The sequence below is a fragment of the Chlorocebus sabaeus genome, chromosome 12 (assembly GCF_047675955.1).
Source record: "Chlorocebus sabaeus isolate Y175 chromosome 12, mChlSab1.0.hap1, whole genome shotgun sequence".
NCBI lineage: Eukaryota > Metazoa > Chordata > Mammalia > Primates > Cercopithecidae > Chlorocebus > Chlorocebus sabaeus.
Window position 1 is genome coordinate 37,767,472 of NC_132915.1, and position 21,124 is coordinate 37,788,595.

A 21,124-nucleotide genomic window follows, 5' to 3' on the forward strand; every position below is an offset into this window, starting at 1 on the left:
TGGCTTTGTTAGCTAAATCTAAAAGCACTGCATTTAAAACCTATTCTTTTGAGATTCTGCTCAATTCAAACAGATGGAATAAAATAGTTTACAAGAACATATTAATTTATTACAATATCCAAATATAGTGCCATTAACCCCTTTTGTCCTAATGTTCTCCATTGGACTTCACAATAATAAAATAAACATATTTATTACTATTATGTATTCTCATTTTGAAAATGTTAGATGTATCTTAATATCGATTTCCATAATATATTCAAGCTGCACTCAAGAAGCAGTAGACCCTAACCATTAACAACACAGACTCTGGAACTTGATTGCCTAGACTCAAATCCCAGCTCTGCCATCCACTAGTGTGAGACTTCGAGCAAATTATTTAACTTTTTTTCCATGCCTCCATTTTATTATATGTGAAATAGATTAATAAGAAAGGCTAGCTCCAGTGCTACTATAAAAATTAGATGCTTTAGAACAGCGCTATTAACGAGTTAGTTATATTGGTTTTCATTTCTCTTTTCAATGACGATCAATAATTGCCATGCTTTCTACAATCTGTTATTTTATTTGCACAGCACACTCAAATGTTATATACACTCACCTTCATACCAAATACTTTATAGCAAACAAATTAACATTTGCTATGGGAAATCTTCATAGCAAGTTTCATCTAGCCAAGGACTAGTTCATCTAGCCAAGGACTTTCATTAACATATAGAGTCAATGTAGTCACCTGTCCCCACAGTGACTTAAATACTTTCATGCGGAAGAGAAAGACAGTCCCCAAGTCTCACTGAGTATTTATTCTTCTATAACCTGATACATCTATGGAACTTGGAGCTCTGTCAGAAGCACACTCCAATAGGAGCAAGAATTATTTTGTTTTGTTTTTCTCCAAAGCCTCCAAATAACCACTCTGCTGTTTTTGTTGCTGTTGTTTTGGATTGGGGGGCGGGGGGGGGGGGGCGGTCAAGTTCCTCTTTTCAGTAGTAAATCTTTTCCATCAAGGTCCTCAATAACTATCTGACCAAGAATGTGGGTAAATACACAAAAATAAAGAAGTGACCCAACGTAAGGAATAATTCCCAGGGTGAGAAGCACTATAGTCTTACCTCCTCTCCATGCTCCCCATCTTTGTAGACCAGCTCATAGTTGGCAATGGTATCTGAGCGTGGAGGTGTCCAAGAGAGCAAAATACTTGTTTCAGACTCAGGTTCTGCTTTGAAGTTTAGTGGCTGCCCTGGTACTAAAAACAGGGAGGCAAAGGATTGAACTCACAATCACCAGGAGTATTCACAAAGTTCTTTCATAGTGTACCTGTTTAAACCTTTCGAAATCTGTACATATGTACCAGCTTAGTGGAAAACAAGCTCCTTTACATTGTCCAAGTTAACCTCTTTGTACACAGGGCAAGCACAATGTTATAAATCCTGCTCCGGAGTAATAGAACGTCTACACAAGATATAGTAGAACTAACAAGTATAAAGTCTATCGGCCTCTGAATTTAATTTTAAGGAAAAAATTCTTTACTTCATGATATGGTTGTTAGTAATAATATAATTTAAATAAAACACTTGCAATATTGCCAAAAGCATAAGTGCTAAATACCTAAAAGTATTGTTATTTACAACTGAGTAGGAACTTACTCTCTAGCACTACATGTAACATTAAAAATTATTTCCAATTAAACTTATAAGATCCTACCTTTACTCCAATAACAAAACCTACAGGCAAACAGAATCACTTAGCATTTTGTCTTACCAGCCCATATTTTGAAAAAGAGGTGTAAAAAAAGGAAAAACAAAACAAAACAAAACAAAACTCTATCACTTACAAATAATTACTTCTAATCTCTAAACTATGTTAAATTATTTAATGCACTACACCTAATACAAACAAAATATCCCCCCTAGTGCTACGAAGCTGAACTACTACTAAAATTAAGAAGTTTATAGAATACTACTTATCAGAAATATGGTAACCTAAAGAGATCATCTATAATTCTGTTAGCCACGTAATCTATTTGATAGACAATCTGGAAGAGCTGTTTATCAGCTGTAATAAAGAACGGAAAGTCTATTCGGTTTAAAACACCTTACTCAAATATACTAGAATAATTACTAACCTAAACGTCCTAGTCCACACCTGAGCCTATCAGTTCCCCTCTATCCCTTACACGCAAGGCTGAGTCAGGGTGTCATTGGGACATCTAACAGTACATTGTTCTTGGCCACCGTCTGCTCTGACTGGTGAGTGTCCATGCTTTCCCAATTGTAAAATATTTTGATCATTACCCTTGATTTTATGGCATGTCTCACTGCTCTGTGGCTGAACATACGTTCACAGTCCCTCAAGTTTAAATGAGAATTCCATTTATATTTAAAGAAAAAAAGAAAACAATAATACTCCACAGCAGAGGAGTAAAAAAACATCTAAAGTGTACTTTAAAACATCTAAAGTGGCAACTTCAGCAAAAACATTTTAAAACACATACAATACAGTATAATTTGTAGTTGAAGAGAAGCCTTTGGAGAAAATGTATTGCTTTCCTTTTCTGTTATAGTTATGTCTCTGTAGTATAGCTTTTAAAAATGCCCTCTGTTAAAGCAGTCTTCGAGAATGATTTGTAGAATCTGTAATGATAATTTTATTCCTCTGGTAAGTCAGCCTGTGTGTGTGTGTGTGTGTGTGTGTGTGTGTGTGTACAGGAATACATGTTTGGACTGATGCTTAAGGTCACAAATAATCAGTGCTTCCTATTTCTAGTTGCCTTCATCATCTTTTCTCTCTCTCTTTTTAAAAATCACAGGCCTTGAAAGTCTCATTGATTTGATGTCTCTGGGAACTTACTTTCTGAAGAGAGTATCATATTTTTTTCCTCAGTACCTGCCCAGTGGGTGACCTAACACAATCATTTAGATTGAAAGGCAAAAGAATATAAAACATCGAGAAGCAAGAGGCAGAGGGACAGAGGGGAACAAAACACAAATAGGCAAATTGCAAAGCAAATGGAAAATGCATTATTTCTAAAAGGGAAATACCGAAAGCACTGGCAGGGGCAACAATGGAAACAAGAGTGATCAGATAGATGGGAAAATTATGATAGGATCTAATATTCACATGATGAAAGGGTTTCTCAGGCTAAAAATGCACACATATGCCTATGTATGCAGTCACTGATTTTTTTTCCTAGTTGTATCTGCTTCTTTCTTTCTCTCGATTTCCTGGGAAACAAGAAAGTCTGTGTTAGCTCCTGACTCAAACCAAACCGGAGTACAGTATGGTCAAGAATCAGAAACACAGAAAACATTGAAGGGCTGCTCTCAGGATAATAATTGCCTGTTATGCATTTCCTCCCTGCCTAATGCTAATAATAAATTGACATTGATTGAAAACATCTTGGAAACCTAATTAACTTTTTCTTACTTAAACTGTTTACTTTTTGCTTTTAATTTGTCTTGAGGAAATTCCCAGTTGGTCTCAATATTTTATTCTTGTTTAGTGACACAAGCTTCGTCTGATCATGTAATTCTGTTTGTTTCTATTAAGAGCCCCTTCCCTCTAAATAATGACTTGAGTAGACACATCAGCGTCTCAGAGAGTACACTGTCCTTTTTATTCTTGCACAAAGCTAAGAGTTGGCTAGACAACTTGATGCAAAGTGTCTTCATCTAATGTACAGGGGGTTCTCTCCTGTTCTTTCCTTATCCTTCTTTTGAAATGGTTCGGAGGGTAACTTCATGTATTAGATGTTAAACTCGTGGTACAGGCTTAGGCATGGTAACTCACATCTGTAATCCCAGCACTTTGGGAGGCCAAGTTGGGAGGATGGCTTGAAGTCAGGGGTTCGAGACCAGTCTAGGCAACACAGCAAACCCTGTCTCTACAAAATAGTAAAACTTAAAAAAATTAGTTGGGCATGGTGGAGCATGCCTGTAGTCCCAGCTGCTTGGGAGGCTGAGGTTAGAGGATCACTTGAGCCCAGGAGGGTGAGGCTACAGTGAGCAATGACTGAGCCACTGCAAACAACCCTGGATGACAGAGTGAGAAACTGTCTCTAACATAAATAAATAAATAAAGAATGTATAAAATAAACATGTGATGCGAACACAAATGCTTGGAGGTGTCAGGTAATTTAGAAGAGTGAGAAGGCCATATGGGGTCCGGGGCCCAGTGGCACGTGCCCCCCACCTGAAGAGGAAGCGCAGGTCATGCTCAGTGACAACAGGCTGCTGCCTTGTGACATGTGGGCCCACTCTTGTCCCAGCCTCAGATTTTCTTCACAGAAGTTGATCGTGAACCTTCCAGGTAAAACCTTTCCATTCTTAATTACTGAAAATTAATTGAATTTTAAAAGCACTGTATGGGGCAAAAATGTGTCTACAGGCTAGATTCAGCATATGGGCCAGGGTTCTAAACTAATCTTTCATGATCTCAGGCTCCAGACTCATCAATGGCTTAAGGGTTTACTACCCACACTTCCTTGGGAATTGAGGGTGTACCTGATGATATCACTTCCTCAGGGCATTTCGTCATATTTGAACCCACCACCATGAAGCGGAGGATGCAAAGGAATTTTTAAAAAAGGTATAAAATGAATGTATTTTTAAATTCCCAACATATTGGTCCTAATAAGCATAATATATGTATATAAGAAAACACTTTAGGGGCTACAGACTGTCATATTTGTTTTCTCTGTAACACTTGAGACACGGGAGTACTTTCATTATCTGTCAATTGAATTTTTATACCAAATATTGTGTCTACAGAGGTCCCATTTCACATTACTATTAATGTTTTCTCTCTATATATGTTTATATGTATTTATATATACAAAAGTATAAATGTAAATATTTACTTACATTTTATTGATTTATTTAGTTAGTTTTGAGACAAGGCCTTACTGTATCACCCAGGCTGGAGTGCAATGGTACAATCATGGTTCACTACAGCTTTGACCTCCAAGTCTCATGTGCTCCTTCTGCCTCAGCCCCCTGAGTAGCTGAGACTACAGGCATGTGCCATAATACCCGGCTAATTTTTTAATTTTTTTGTACAGACAAGGTCTCAATATGCTGCCCCAGGTTGTCTGAAGTCCCCGGACTCAAGAAATCCTTCCACCTCGGCCACCCAAAGCACTGAGAGTATGGGTGTGAGCCACTGCTCCTCGCCTTCTTATACATAGATATTTTATGCTCTTGTAATCATTACACACCACACTTTCTCACTGGTATCTTTTTTTTTTTTTTTTTACCTTCACTTACCAGTCCTTTGTCTATGCATATCTTATTTTATTTTTATTTTATTCAAGAGCTTTTCTGTGTTGTAACATTTCCTTCGCTGATTAACTGAACATAAATTTTATAAGAAAATGTGAGATTCTGGGAAAATGATGGGCAAATAAAAACAACATATCCAGACCTTCAAGCAGTTACTTCATATTCAAAGGAGAGCGATGATATTGACCATAAACCAAATTTACAATAGGACACGGAAAGAAGAAATAAACTAAGCAAAAGTTTTTCTTTAATATTATATATAAGAAGTCATCATATAGTGTAAAGGTATGTCCTTCCTCTTGATTACTTATTTAATGTTCATGAGGAAATAGAAATGTGAGCTATCAAGTCCCTAAAATAAGATTATAATCCCACTGATACATATTAAGTACTTGAGTATTACTATAATTATACTCTATATAAATATGTGAAAGCAACTCAAAGAAAAGGGATAAAAAAGACTAACAAAAGAGAAACCTTCACATTATCTGAAATGCTGATATCTTAGAAGAGATTAATATTTGAATAAAATTTAGAGATTATCTCTAAAGAAAGGTTGACACATATTACACTTTTAAACAACAGTTTCATCTTGCTATAGTATAAATATGAAATATGACCAAAGATACTAGAAAACCCAAAATTGCTAAAATATCTAGTATTTCAATAAGGTACATGTTTTAAAATGTGTGTATCTAGCATGTTGACAAATGATAATAACAATAAAACTGACAGCCAGAATTATAATGGTAGTAAAACAAAACAAAATTCAAGACAGAGTCTGATGTATAAATGCCACAAATATACCATTGACAAAATAAGTACTTAATATACAAGCATCAGCACAAATCTTACTCTCAACAGTCATTAAATATAAATGAGAAAAAGTTAAATTTTATTATAGTTGTACTTATATCCAGTGCTCCTTTAATCATTGCTAAAACTATTCAAAAAAAGCATTTAAATTGGACTCAAAATTTTGGGTATTAGAAAGCAGTCTTTTTCTAGTTTGCTTGTATAGGCCTGTTGACCTACACTAATGAAATGATTTATTAAGTTCTGGAAACCTAAGAGACTTTGTCTCTAAATGTCATAGCTTATATTTTAACACTTTTGCAATGTCCAGAATTTCTAATAGCATTAACATCCCTAAAATGTTTAAAGTTGATACTAGTCATTAGTATTTGATAAATATATATATATAATTCTTTATCTTTTGAAGGCATATATCCATATAAGTCAAATGATTTTCAAGAATCTATTAAATGAATAGAATTAGAGGTCAGACATGCTTTCTAAAGAAAGTTCAGAAAAAAGACACATATTAGGATTTAAGATTTACAATGCCTCTAATTAGCATGAACATCAAGCAACATTTAATGCATTAGGTTTGAGATTTAACTTACTTTTTTATCAGAGTTTTATTTGCACTTCTTTATAAAATATAGTTACCCTATGCTTTTAGTATAATTACCGTTATAAGAAAACTATAGGATGTTCTTTTTTCCTTCCTGAATGTGTTTTCTAATAATGAAAATATTTTTCTAGCTTAATATAAATACTTCCCTTGTCAATGGCCATATATTTCCCATATTTTCAAGGTAAACTAGTTGCAAGTGACTTTGTAATGCCAGAAGTCAGAGCTATGGAGAACTGGGAAGACTGACTCGTATTTCAGAAAATAATCATCAAAACAAAAGCCTTTTCATATTTAAAACCATTTAAAGATTACTCAACACAGTCAACTGTACTAATATTCACAATCAAGGAGAAAAACTCTCTCACTATAAAACAGACAGATCATATTCTCATTTTCTGTTTTACCAGAAATATACAAATTTACATCAATCCTTTACTTATATCCATCTGTGTGACTCATATTAGATAAAATCAAAAGTGAGACTTCTCTCTTAAACTCACTTTGATCCTAAATACTGTTCTTTTGGAATCCAGTTTCAAATAAAAATAGGAATCTGAATGTCACAGAATTAAAGATAATAAAACTAAATGAGTACCTTTCAGACACAGAAGACATCAAAATGTACATATCTGTGTATTTGTAATTAAAATGTACTTCAATGCCTACATATTATTGATCACTAAATTTTCATAAGGTTGGAGGAGAAAAATTGCAGTGCAAATAATCATATCCTTAAATTTTGTATTTCATAGTGGTTATCGTCCTAGCAATCATCCTAAGAATTCTTTAGTCAGTAACAAGAAAAAGGAGCAGCTCAGTATTAATTACATTAGAACAAACATCACTGTTTTTGGCAGGTGTCCACTAATATCCACTGGCCTTTTTAATGAAGCCTATAGAACAGATCAAATCATTGTGCTATTTTGCAGGGTTTTTTTTAGCTTATTGATCTTGGCAGGCAGTCATTATATCACTAGATATCTTCTCAATCAACAGGTATTAAAAGTAAAACTATTATGGAAGATTCTTGGAAACATCTTCATGTAAAAAAGTTAGTCAAACAGAGTGGGAACAACTATTCTAATATATCCATGTCCCATTCATCTAGATTTTCTGAGTTCTTTCACTAAATTAAATCAGAGCTTTTGAAAGTGGAGTCCCCAGCTGACAGTAACTCAATTGTCCCTCTGATAATATTACCTTCACTGAGTAATGATTCAATGTCATATTCTGTCCACTGGTAATATAAAAAAATAAAGATATGGTCTGTCTACTTAAACATTGCTTCTATATTTTTCCATAAATTGCGACTGAAGGCATCAGTGCTTTTCTTTTTTTTTTTTTTTTTTTTTTTTTTGAGACGGAGTCTTGCTCTGTCACCCAGGCTGGAGTGCAGTGGCCAGATCTCAGCTCACTGCAAGCTCCACCTCCCGGGTTCACGCCATTCTCCTGCCTCAGCCTCCCGAGTAGCTGGGACTACAGGCGCCCGCCACCTCGCCCGGCTAGGTTTTTGTATTTTTTTTAGTACAGACGGGGTTTCACCGTGTTTGCCAGGATGGTCTTGATCTCCTGACCTCGTGATCCGCCCGTCTCGGCCTCCCAAAGTGCTGGGATTACAGGCTTGAGCCACTGTGCCCGGCCGGCATCAGTGTTTTTCATTTAGCATTCTAAATACAAGGATTCTCACAATTGTCAAAGATTCACATTTTGGTTGAATTAGGTTTAGAAAAAAATTTTGTTTCTTAGATAGTTTAATCTTCCTGCCATTAGAAAATAAAAATATGAAACACTTTAGATTTCTATCTTTAAACTGGTGCTTACAAAACTTAGAGCCAAATTTAGCCAAATTTATTTAAATTTAGTTAAATTTCAGCCAAATTTAGTGCTTGAGTGTAATGATCTTTCATAAAAAAGTTCTTCCTTCCACTTCTTTTAGATAAACTTAGTTTTTTGTTTTTTTTTTTTTTTTCCATTTCTAAATGTTTTCATGTGCTTCTGCACTGGAATAATCTAATAGCTACTTCAGTATTTCAGAAGTAAGCTATGTATAATTCTTAAATATATGAATAAATGAAACAATTGCGTTTTTCTCTCCTGCCTCTTTTCATTTAATTGCATACCTAGGTGGGCATAAAAACGCAGAAACTATCACATTAAGCATATTATTAATTTAAAAGGTAATGGTAGTTGATAATGATTTGGCTCTGTGTCGCCATCCAAATCTCATCTCAAACTGTAATCCTCCTGTGTCAAAGGAGGGACCTGGCAGGAGGTGACTGAATGATGAGGTGGTTTCTCCTATGCTGCTATTGTGATAGTGAGTGAGTTCTCACGAGATCTAATGGTTTTACAAGGGGCTCTTCCCGCTTTGCTCTTGTCCCTCCTACCACCATGTGAAGAAGGTCCTTGCTTCCCCTTCATCTTCTGCCATGACTCTAAGTTTCCTGAGCTCTCCCCAGCCATGTGAAATTGTGAGTCAATTAAACCTCTTTCCTTTGTACTCAGTCTTGGGTATTTCTTTATAGCAGTAACTAGCACAGTAGTTAAAAGTATCCAGAATCCCTGGATTTAAATTCTGCTTTTCCACTTAGTAACCTGATGACCTAAGGCAAGTTTCTGAATCACTTTTTATCCTCTTTGATCTTCAATTTACTCATTGGCAAATGGAATAATTCCACATCTGCCTAATTGGTTTGTGAGAATAAACACATGCAAAGTTCATAGTATAGTGTCCTGCATATGTTAGCTACTGTTATGATGATTACATATTAATAATTTAATGTTTTACATATTAAGTTACAGAATGTTTCTCTCCATTATCTAATCTATATCCTGTCATGAATTTTATTGCATCCCACAAAAATCCATATATCGACATCCTCATCCATAGTACCTCAGAGAATAACCTTATTTCAACATAGGATCTTACCCATGGAATTAGTTAAGATGACGCCGTAAGAGTGGCCCCAAGTCCGTTATGACTGGTGTACTAGTAAAAAGGGAAATTTAGGCACAGGAATGCTTACGGAAAGAACGTAATGTAAAGATGAAGGTAGTGATCAGACGATGCTTCTACATGCCACGGTACAGCAAAGATTGCCAGCAAACCAACCAACAGAAGTTAGGGCAGCAGCATGAAGTATATTTTCCCTCACAGCCTTCACAAGGAACCAATCCTGCCAATACCTTGATCTCCTAGGCCCCAGAAATGTGAGACAATAGATTCCCATTGTTTAAACCACCTAGTATGTGGTTCTTTTTTACAGGAGCACTAGAAAACAGATAGAACCGCTACACTCTATAAGGTGGTTATTATTATAGACTAGAAAACTGAAGTTCAGAGAGAGATGAAATAAATCACTTAAGGTGACAGCTAATAAATGAAAGCTTGGGATTCAAACCCTGGTTACGTTACTCCAAGACCAAGGATTGAAAAAATATCACCGCTGAGAAATTTAAAAAGCTGAAAGTGGAATGTAAGTCCCCATATAATTTCTTACAATTTTTTAATAGTTATGTAGCTGCTAAAACAGTATAACAAAAAGCAATCTCATAATAGTTGACCACTTTTAGTCAAGAAAAAGCAGAACAAGATTTACAGATATCTATATTTTCCAATGAGAAGCTTTTTTGATAAGAACAGCCTACAGTATTTTTTTTTTCTGCATATTACTACAGCAAATAAATACAGAAGTACTGCAAATGGCACATAGAGAAGATACATGGACAGTTTTTAATACAACTGTGGTGAAACATGTTTTGTAGCTTGCTTTCCTACAATGTCGTAGAGAAAAGAGTAAATCCATGAATAAGCCAATGAGAACCAAATAATGGTATGAAAATAAAGCCAGACAAACTATTAATATAAATGTGCTCTGAGATTCCTAGAAGCAAGGACAAACAGTTAAGCATACTTCATATAAAGACCATGACATGAAAACAAGTCAGTGATTCACAGGTATCAGTGAAATAGATGATAGATACATTATCTAGTACAGGCATCTGAGAAAATTTATTAATTACCAGGATTAACAGTGAGTTACGTCTACAGATTATACTGTCTCCAATAATATGATGATTATGTCTATTTCAGAACAAGACAACAGCATGCTGCCAAAACATTCGTAGATTAATGCAGGTTTAAAAGATGCCAACTCAATAAGGAGTCAAAGTAGTAGCTCTCAGATGCTCAAGAATAAACGTTTGTTTGTTTGTTTGTTTGTTTTGAGATGGAGTCTTGTCTGTCACCCAGGCTAGAGTATAGTGGTACAATCTTAGCTCCTCGCAAACTCTCAAACTCCACCTCCCAGGTTCAAGTGATTCTCCTGCCTCAGCCTCTCGAGTAGCAGGAATTATAGGTGCCTGCTACCATGCCCAGCTAATTTTTGTATTTTTAATAGAGATAAGGTTTTGCCATGTTGGCCAGGCTGGTCTCGAAGTCCTGACCTCAAGTGATCCACCCACCTCGGCCTCCCAAAAGTGTTGGGATTACAGGCGTGAGCCACTGCGCCTGGCTCAAGAATAAACTTTACAAGAGGTCTCTTATTTTATATTAGCCCAAAGCAAAACTGATCACCTTGAATTAAAGACCAAAGAGGTTTAATATCCTCTTAGGAAAATAAAACCACTGGGAGGACCAAGTATTCCTTCATAAAATAGTTTAATGTCTGCTGTAGCTCTTAGCAAAGTTAATGAATCAGGCCCCAAAGTTCTATCTGAGATCTCAGTAACTGTCTTTCTTTGTCCACTGAGGCCATACAAAGAAATACAGAAATTAAAGCCACTCAGAGAATATTTGTTTTTAAGCCAGTAGCTTCTGGCAAATATAAGCCATTCAAATACCCAAGGTCCTGGAACAGTTTTATTTTTTAGCTTTGTTTTGAACCATCCAATCTTACACAAATTAAATACTCTTTTGAGACCACTCTACCATACTAGCTATTACAAAGAAGTGTAGTTTTTCTATTCTCAAAACTGGGCATGGGGGAGACATTTTTCTATCTCATGCAGAGAAGTTTTCAAGTCATTCCCATACAAATTAAAAAGAAGCGGTGCTAAATGCATTGTTCTGCTCAAAACGATTAGCTTTTCAGATGTCCATGCTTGTTCCTTTTCAGATATCTATCATCTCCTGCTTTGAAGCCCTAAATCTCAAAAATTAAAATTTATACCATCTTTGTTCTTTCTTTGTTTTCGTCCTCCTCCCTTCTCTGCACTAGCCCTTCCCGCCTGCCATACTTCCCATCCTGAACCAAACTTACCTCCTGTCTGAGTGATGACTTGTATGTCACCTGAAAGTGGACCATCTCCAATTGAGGTAAAAGCCAGGACTTTGACAGAATATGTTTTCTGGGGCACTAAGTTGCCAATAGTAGTGATTTGGCTGTCAGCTACATTGTGTTTCATCCAGTTGTTGACATGTTGAGTGGGATCCATTGTATAATAAACTCTATATCCTTGGATCTGTCCATTCGGCTCTTCAGGTTCCTTCCACTGTACCAAAATGGTGGTAGAACTCAACATTCGTGCCTGGACATCCCTTGGGGCACTGGATGGCGCTTGCTCTGAGGTCTGTGTCAGCACAGGTTCGCTGGGAGGCCCCCGCCCAATGTTATTGACTGCAACAACCCTGAATTCATAATCCGAGTAGGGACTTAGTCCAGCGACACTGTAGCGTGTGGTCGCCACCCCATCAATTTCTTTGTAAGGTTCCTCAGAGTTTTTAGGTTTATGCTGAATTATGTAATAAGAAACAGGCTCAGGGTTCCCAGAGTCCCACGTCAGTGTGATGCTTGTAGCTGTGCTCTCGGTCACTACAGGAGTTCCTGGAGGTTTGGGTAAGGCTTGGATGGGGGAAGATAAAAGACAATGATTACCCATCATCCCTAGAATGTTTCAAGAATCTATAAGCTCTGCTATGAAAATGACAGGATTATGTGTCTACTGAAGACTTAATTAAATGAAACTACAGCAAAGAGTAGTTTTCTGAGTGGCCAGGAAGTACAGTAACACATACATAGGTGACACAAATACTGCTTCACTAGAAGGGCTTGATAGCATATTTTTAGGCTTGTATCCAAATCCTCTCCTCATTAGCTAAGTGATCCTATATGCATTCCTTAACCTCTCTTTGCTTTAGTTTCCGCATGTGAAAATGGGAAAAACATTATTATTGAAGTTATATTCTACAGCTGTATGTAACTGTATTTCATGGGTTTGCTGTGAAGATTAATGAGCCAATCCACTAAGATTCTTAGAATGTATCTGGAACTCACAAAAAAAAACCTTAGTATTAGCTGCAGTTATTACCATTATTATACCAAAAGCTTGGCCAATTAGCCCCTTGCCCCAGTAAATAAACGGTAAAAGTGAAATACCAATAAACATTGACAAGAACAAAATGTGGAATACACTAAAAGGAAATTAAATTGCTATGAAAGAATAGCATCTATATTGTTGTAAGACATAGTACCATTACTAAAAATTTTCTTGTAAATAAACGAACCAAAAAGTTTAAGGTGCAAAAGAATAGAAATTCCAAATCAATGTTTTATTCTTAATATTTAAAATTGCTGAAGGAACTAAATTAAGGCACATTCATGAACCACTTTTTAAGGTATTTTATTGTCATATTAATATGCATTCTATATTCCACATCAGAAATATCTGATGTAGCTACATAACAAATATTTGCAATAAAATCCATCTTTTTAGAGGTCTAATTGTTTCTTTTTGGCAGAAGAATACAAATCAAAATACTACTAATTAAAAATACAAACTGTCTGCCTTGCTGACCTCATATTCAAGTGCCTTATTCTAAACAATGATTCTGAAAGGCAGTGATATTAGGGTAGGAAGGGGCATTCTAATAGTTGTCTCTTTAGAGAAATCCCAAAGGGTAACATTCATATAATCAGCCCTTTAGTGTCCCTGTTTCCTTGTTAACATAAAGGCAAGAAGTATAACACCCCCTAGAATAGCAGCTGTTCAAGAGCAGCAAACTCGTACTTCTGACTTGCTGTAAAATTGTGAATGCCTAGAATGCTGCCTGGCACTCGGTAGGTTTTTAATGAGAATTGTTAAACAGTTAACTGAATAAATGAGTCGGCACCTATTCTTCTCACTCTCTTCAACCCGTTCTTTTGTTTTGATTTATTTTAATTTGCCATTAAGATTCACCCTTATGTTTTATTTGTTTATTTTTGAGGTGGAAATCACAGGGAAGTGACATGAGTCAGGAAAACAAAGACAAGAAGGTGAACAAAATATTAGTTGAAAGTGGCCCCTGCTTTTGAATTCTTAAAGGTCTTCAGCAAACCTTCAAATATTTAAAGCTGAAATGGTAATTATAAAAAAGGTGATTCAATATTTACACACTACTCAAAGAACTACAGAATGATAATAGCTTGCCAAGGGAATTTACTGAAAATAATAATAAAATGAAATTTGTTTAAATATTCTGGCCTGGCATTTTTCAAGGCTCTGTGTGATCCAGATTTCCCCTACATGTCTTTCTGAACTTTCAAAGCAAATACAAATATTGCTAATTAAAGTTGTGCTCACTGATATTTAGCTGACATTATCAGTTTCACTAAGTCACATTTATTGTACAGTACAGGTTTTATATCTGTAATGTACAGATAAATACATGTGTGCTTATTATGTTAAGTTTATACAACACAACATTATTTCACACAATTATAAATATTGACAATGTGTACCTTTGTTCTCATGTCATTAGTTTTATATAGCACATATTTGATATATACGCTTGGTTAGAGATACGACACCAGTTATAACATGTGTATTGCATTTTCTAAGATCACATCTAAGAATGGCAGCTTTTTAAGAGTAGCAAACTCATACTTCTCTGACTTGCTGCTGAATTCCGAATGCCTACAACGTTGCCTAGGAAAGGAAGATAATTTGTGTTCATTTTGCAATAGTTCTAGCCATTTGCAGAAAACTTAAGTTGCCCTATGTCTGATTCAATTTGCAAACACTTTCTCAAATTCTATAAATACTGGGAAAAACACAAACAAACTGGTATCCTCACAGGCTTGGTTCAAAAATATTCATGTAATACGGTACTTGGGTGATATTTAGTTTGTTTTCTAAAGGAAAGAATATTTCTTGAGCACTCATCTATGCAAAGTGAAAGATAAAACTAAAACAGAATATACTACTACTTGCCTTTTGATTTTTAACAGTAGGGCCTGCCAAAAAGTTAAATCATCTATTATTAGACTATGTTGATTTCAACTTTTTTCTTCTTTTTCCTTTGTATTTAGAAATTTTAAGCATTTATTAATGCTCATATTGACTTTTCTTGGGGTTCTTATCAAGGTTCTGGTCTAGTATGTAGACTGTACACATCAGTCCTACCATAATGGTTGACCATGTCTAAAATTCCTAGTTCTGTCTGGTTAGTGCCTGGGCCTCCATGAACTGTCTTTTAATATTTTGATGATTTTCTCTACATAGGCTGCCAGATACTTCCAAGAAAAAATCCGCCTATCTAAGTTTATGCATCTTATATAATACCACAGATATGATTAGGTTATACACACATTTAAAACTCTGAATAATGAATTATTTTAGATTTTCAAGGATGGGCTTCCTAGAGGCATTAATCACTTGGCTTAAGCGTACCCAGATCCTCAAAGCATGATCCATTGAGCATACCTTTGACAGTGATCTGTGCTATTGCTTCAATGACACCCAGTGTCGACATAGCAACACAGGTGTAATTTGCTGACTGTCTTACATCATTCAGTTCTAGCACATTTCTTCCTATTGGCATATCATCTTCAGGTGTCAGATCTTCTGCCCCCAACATCCACTTTACATAAGGCATTGGTGACCCCACGGCCACACAGGTGATATTAACGCTTCCACCTGGCATGATTTCATGATTAGTGGGTGGGATAGAGAATCTTGGTGGGACACGGCGAACTGGAACAAAACACAAGGGAAATGATAACATATACAAGGCAAGAAAAAGTGGATTATTAAACACATGACATGCACCGTACAGACACGATTCAACAATTGAAACATATTGTGGATTGTCCAAAAACAAAACATAAAGAAAAACTGTGGATAATACAGACCATACAAGTATGGTGTGTGTATACACAGAATTATTTAGTTTAGTCATTGATATCTTAGACACACTCATACAAAAGTTGATTCAGACCTACAAGGGCCCCACAAAAAACTATCTACAAACTAACAATACACAAACATCATGCATAAGATAAACACAAAAACATATACATGCAGGCATATAACAATGATTCTATGCAGGCATGTATATGCAGAAAAGGGGGCTGGAAGGTCACCAGCATGTTTAAGTTGAGTATCAAAACCAACTTCAGTGCTGTGCACTTCCAGTTGATGTGAATGTAGGTGTGGGACCACACTGTCACATCCCAGCCCTGGAAAACATCACCTACAGTACACTGAAAGTGCACTTTATGTTTTCAGATTCATAGTGGATGCAGCCTCAAGACCTCACACTAACACTGGAACAAACACAGAAATGTATATACATATTGATTTGCAGTCACAGAAGAAGAAACAGGCTAACACCAGTAGAGATACTGGATTGGGTCATGCAAGGCATGCACAAGATGGAATCTCAAGGCCCGTGCTAAGGATATTGAAAGAATGGCTGGAATCCAAGACAGCAATGACAGCAGAAGAAGTAATGGGGCAATAGAAATAAACATGAAAGGGGGAGGTAAAGTATAATGATTGAAATACAGAGATGTAGGGGATGATAGGGTTGAAAGATAGATTAGGCTCAAGTTGTTAAAGGTAAAGATTTCAAATTCAGAAAAAGAGATGGGTGTTTCACATACAGGATTCCATTCAATTCATATCTAAGGTAAAACAACAAAAACGACAACAAAATCTTTTAAAAGGCTTTTTATGCCCACATTCAAATTGAGAGACATTGGGAAAACATACAGCAGGACATGACATTAAGAGAAGAGATCATATTAAAGCAACATAACACAGAAAAATTACCAAGCAATTAAAGTTCAGTGTTCCTGCTTCAGATAATTTGCAGGTTTATGTGTGTTTAAGTAAATGTGTTTTGGATGTGATACAAGGAGAAGGTGAGAGAGAAATTGGTTTCATCTGGGGCTTTTACTGGCAAAACGTCATACCATAAGAATTTGAGCTCTAGAGGGTAATCTTTAGGAGCACACCTTAAATACATTTAATAAAGTGATTTTAAAAATTATAAATAAACTGATAAATAACCTCATAACCCCAAGAAGAAGATAAGTAATTCTGTCTGAAAACTTTTTGGCTGCACTTAAAGTCGAGATAAACCTCCGCTGATTTGAGATGGCTCACTGCAATGGCCTCATGGGTGAATGACAGTCATGGGAGAAGAAGAGAAAGCTAAGCATGCCTCCTGCAGCCAATTCACAGAAGTTACACAAAGCAAGCAGGAGCCAGTGTAGACTCTGAGGTATCAAAGAACATATCAAGAAAAACGGAGGAGAGTTTAGTCTTCATGCTTGGGATTAGGGGAGAAACTAGAAAAAGTCATTCTATGGGCAGCAGGCATCCTTATAAGACAGAAATTAAAGGCGGGGTGGGAGACGGGGAGAGTGGAGCAGGAAGGAAAGCAGGAACACTGACCAAGTTAACTGGACCTTAGAGAGTTAAGTGTTACCAGTTACCATGCACCCAGGTACATTCTCTCCCATCATGCACCACAGTTAGATACCACCAGCAAGCACCAGAAGCCATGGCCAGGGCATTCTCTGCTAAAACATACCATTAACCAAAAGAAGAACACAATGCAGCTACATTCATTTCATTTGTATTCTTTGTTATTGGTTTAATTAATAGTTTTGTAAGGTGGGTAAAAAGTAAAAAACACACCAACCTTCTCGCAGCTCTGAGGGATGTAGGGGGTTTGATGCAGAACACAATGAAATGAGGAAAGGAGAAAAACAAGGGAAACACAGAGAGAGTAAAAAGGCCATATCAAGGCTTTCAACTGCTACTTGAACATCTTTATTCGCTCTAGTTCATCCTTTCTACCTCAGCTGGAAAAGTTAGCAATATCTCACAGACTACCATGGTATTAGAAACAATAGCTAGCATCATTTTGAAATTTTCCATGGAAGAAGGTACACATGCCTCATGCAGCAAGGGAGGTCACTATTGTGGAAAAAGGATCAAGGGACTTTCAAAGAATTTAGAGAAGAAACAGCTTTCTTCATATTTCCCCACCCCAGACTCCATAAAAAGAAAGGAGAGAAAAACATCCCCAGGGAAACAAAATTACCTCTAACAAAAATTTCAAAATCAAGCTAGGTATTTTCTTAAGGGAACCCATCCTATTGTAACTTAAAGCCCTCTCAGTCTTTAATTTAATCCCACCCCCACCCATGCCTTCGTGGTTATTCACAGATATGTAGACCAAGAATAAGAACACTTCCACTAGACAAAAAAAAAACTACAGGAACTGGCTTTGAGAACTCTCGGGAAGCGGAAGTACTTCATTCTAGTTGAGTGGAAAGGCATAGCCATTCATAAGCTCAAAATTTAATCATTTGTATTACTTCATGAGAACATATGATTGTACCCTTACAACTCATTCTTGTCTCAAGGACAACTCACGTTACTATTTAAATACAGTTTTCCATGGCAATCAAAACACTAAACATTTCGGTAAGTCTTAATAATTCAAAAAAGGTGTACGTATGTGCACATACATGAATACACATGTGTGTGTATATATATATATAAAATACTATGTGTTTATAATTAAGAAAGTATACAAAGAAAGAAATACAACTGTGCTATTTGCATGTAGCATTTATAGAGTTAGCAGCTTTATCCTTACAGTTTCAGCAGCAGGGGTCATGAAGACATAAACACCTTTATGCTTGGAATTGCACAGAGAACTGATTAGTAGCACACCAAGCAATTATTTCAGGGGTTTAATAAGGAAACAGAAGAGAAACAACAGAAAAAAAAAAGAGAAAGAAAAAGAAGAAAACCTCAAACAAATGCAAAGCACAGTTCAATCAATGCAGCAAAAATAGAAACCAAGATGTAAAAATGCAAATATACTTACAAACTTCAAGCCTCAGGATAGGTTATACTCAAGAGTTGTCTTTTGGAGTTAAACAACATATTTTAAATTTTTAACTTTTCTATTTACTAACTTGTTTCCGCTACTGTCACTATTACCAAATCAGCTTGTTAATGACTAATATAACAACACGGACCCTGCGGCGTCTCAACTCCCCCTGAGCCTGAATGAAGAAGTGATGCCAGGGTTATGTCATTCCTACCTCTGACATATAAATTGGCAGGAGCGGAATAGCGAGTGCCCGCGCTGTTGGTGGCAACACACTCATATTTTCCTTGGTCAGACTCTTCACTCTGCTCAATCTGAAGAGCTCCTGTATGGATATAAAATATATTGCCAAAGAGATGATCAGAAAAGGCTTTCTCAGTTCAGAAAGCTAAACCTCTTAACAATATGAAAAGCCCTGCAAAGCGAAGGTCCACTCAACGTCGATTCAATCTCTTGCTAAGTTGCACAGACAGAAAATGATGCGATGAGAAAAACATATAGAGATTATTTTTTTTTACATCATCAATGCTAGCATTAGAAAACAATATCTCTTTTCCCAAGCAAGACTTCTAGTCATAATTAACACTCTTATTTCCTAGACTAATAAAATGAAGATGGGTGAGACTGCTTCAAGGAAGTATGGCTTTTAAATAAAACAAAAGATTAATTTTTGGTTTTGTTTTGTTTCATTTTGGTACCAAAAGTGGCGCAAAAGATAGGTACGCACAAAAAAACCAGGCTGGGTTTTCAAGAAAGTCTTCTGCTGAAGAAAGCCAAAAATACGCAGCGAGCACAAAAAGGCTGCACAAAGCAAAAAATTAAAATTAGTCATTATAAATTATCAAAATATCACTTAAAGAAACAAAACTCCCTTAAGACATGCAGATTTTTAAGAAAAGAAAGACAGTTTTCCACGACTTACAATCATTTATTACGTTTGCTGAAAAACAAAGAGCAGTTGAATTAGAAGATTTTTAAAAAGTTAAAAGGCATGGCCTGTGCCACAAGGAAGAGTCAACCAACCACTGCTTGAGGACCCTGAGATGGATCCCCTAAGACACCCATCAAAATCCACCAGTGGGATTAGCAGTGTGGTGTCACAAAACCCCGAGAAAAATACAAAACAAGAATTACAAAATAAATGCACACTGAGTCAAAGTATGAAAAACCAGCAATACCACATACCACCAAGAATACTGAGCACCTTTTGTTTCCATAGCCTGAAGGACGGAAGATCCAAAAATCCGGAGACGAGTAATCCAAGAAAAAAAGAAGTGGGGAAAAAAGCACTGCTGTCAGATTGGAGACGAGTGGGATCACGTGGAAAGGGGAGTCATTCTTTGACTTTTAAGACATTAAGAGAAAAAAGAATTGAAGAACAAAAGCAAAAACCTTTTGAAAGATAAAGACAAAAAGTAGATGCTCCAGGGTGTCCTCTGCATGTCTGCCACTGTTCCCCAGACCACCTTGGCTTTGGTCCAGAACAAGAACAGCTAAGGAAGAAAAAAATGATCTTTTTTTTTCTCCGGTTGGACAAAAAAAAAGGAAAAAGAAGAAAAAAAAAGAAAAAGGAAAAAGGAAGAAGAAGAAAAGGAAAAAAAGAGGGACAGATGGTACGCTGTGACTGGTCTGTGGTCTAAAGACCTGGATATGCTTTCTTTGAAGCATATCACAACTTAAATAATCATTTTCATAAAGAAAGAAATGAACAAAACAAAGAGAGAAAGAAAAAGGAAAGGAAAGTTCACAATATGAAAGTCACTGATCATAACCAAACAGTACAAAGGGGAAAAAAAAAAAAAGTTGATGGACATTATCGGAATGATACTGAAAACAGGACAAAGATGAGAGGGATGAAAGGACAGAAAGAATGAGTAAGATCATTCTGTGAACGTTAGTTCAGCACTCTTACCTCTTATTGGTGTACCACCTGGGTGGATAATATGAATGCAAATAAGATTAGAAAGAAGAAGCATTAGTACGAGAAGAAGGAGGCTAGGGCTGGGGAGAAGAATTAAATTAGATTTACAGAATTAAATAAGGTCTTAAAAGAAACTTGAATTACTATATTGGTAAAACAGGAATATATTAGATAGTATTATTAGATCATAAAAAACAAGTTGCATTATACCACAGAGGGTAAAGACCGCAATAGGCAGCATTGCCTTTCTCAGAGAAGCAACTGAGTTCTCAGGTCTGGGGTCATATAGGGTTAGAATTGTATCTTATATGCCTCATATCTCTTAAAAAACACTAGACAATATTTTTAAAGACATAGTTTAGGAAAACACTGGCTAATCTATTTAA

General features: G+C 36.2%; 1 protein-coding gene across 31 annotated transcripts in view; it reads right to left on the bottom strand.

Moving 5' to 3' along the window:
• PTPRD (protein tyrosine phosphatase receptor type D) overlaps positions 1–21,124 on the bottom strand; it is a 2,332,079-nt gene that overhangs the window by 191,918 nt on the left and 2,119,037 nt on the right. For 23 of the 31 annotated variants that reach the window (XM_073021577.1, XM_073021575.1, XM_073021576.1 and 20 more), the window contains 5 exons: positions 20,730–20,747; positions 19,032–19,142; positions 15,385–15,654; positions 11,961–12,542; positions 1,113–1,246 (listed from right to left, as the gene is read on the bottom strand). In XM_073021577.1, the coding sequence (XP_072877678.1) occupies positions 1,113–1,246; positions 11,961–12,542; positions 15,385–15,654; positions 19,032–19,142; positions 20,730–20,747 (1,115 nt within the window). The remainder of the gene's footprint in view (positions 1–1,112; positions 1,247–11,960; positions 12,543–15,384; positions 15,655–19,031; positions 19,143–20,729; positions 20,748–21,124) is intronic. The other 8 variants (XM_073021583.1, XM_073021586.1, XM_007969264.3 and 5 more) reach the window with 1 other exon arrangement.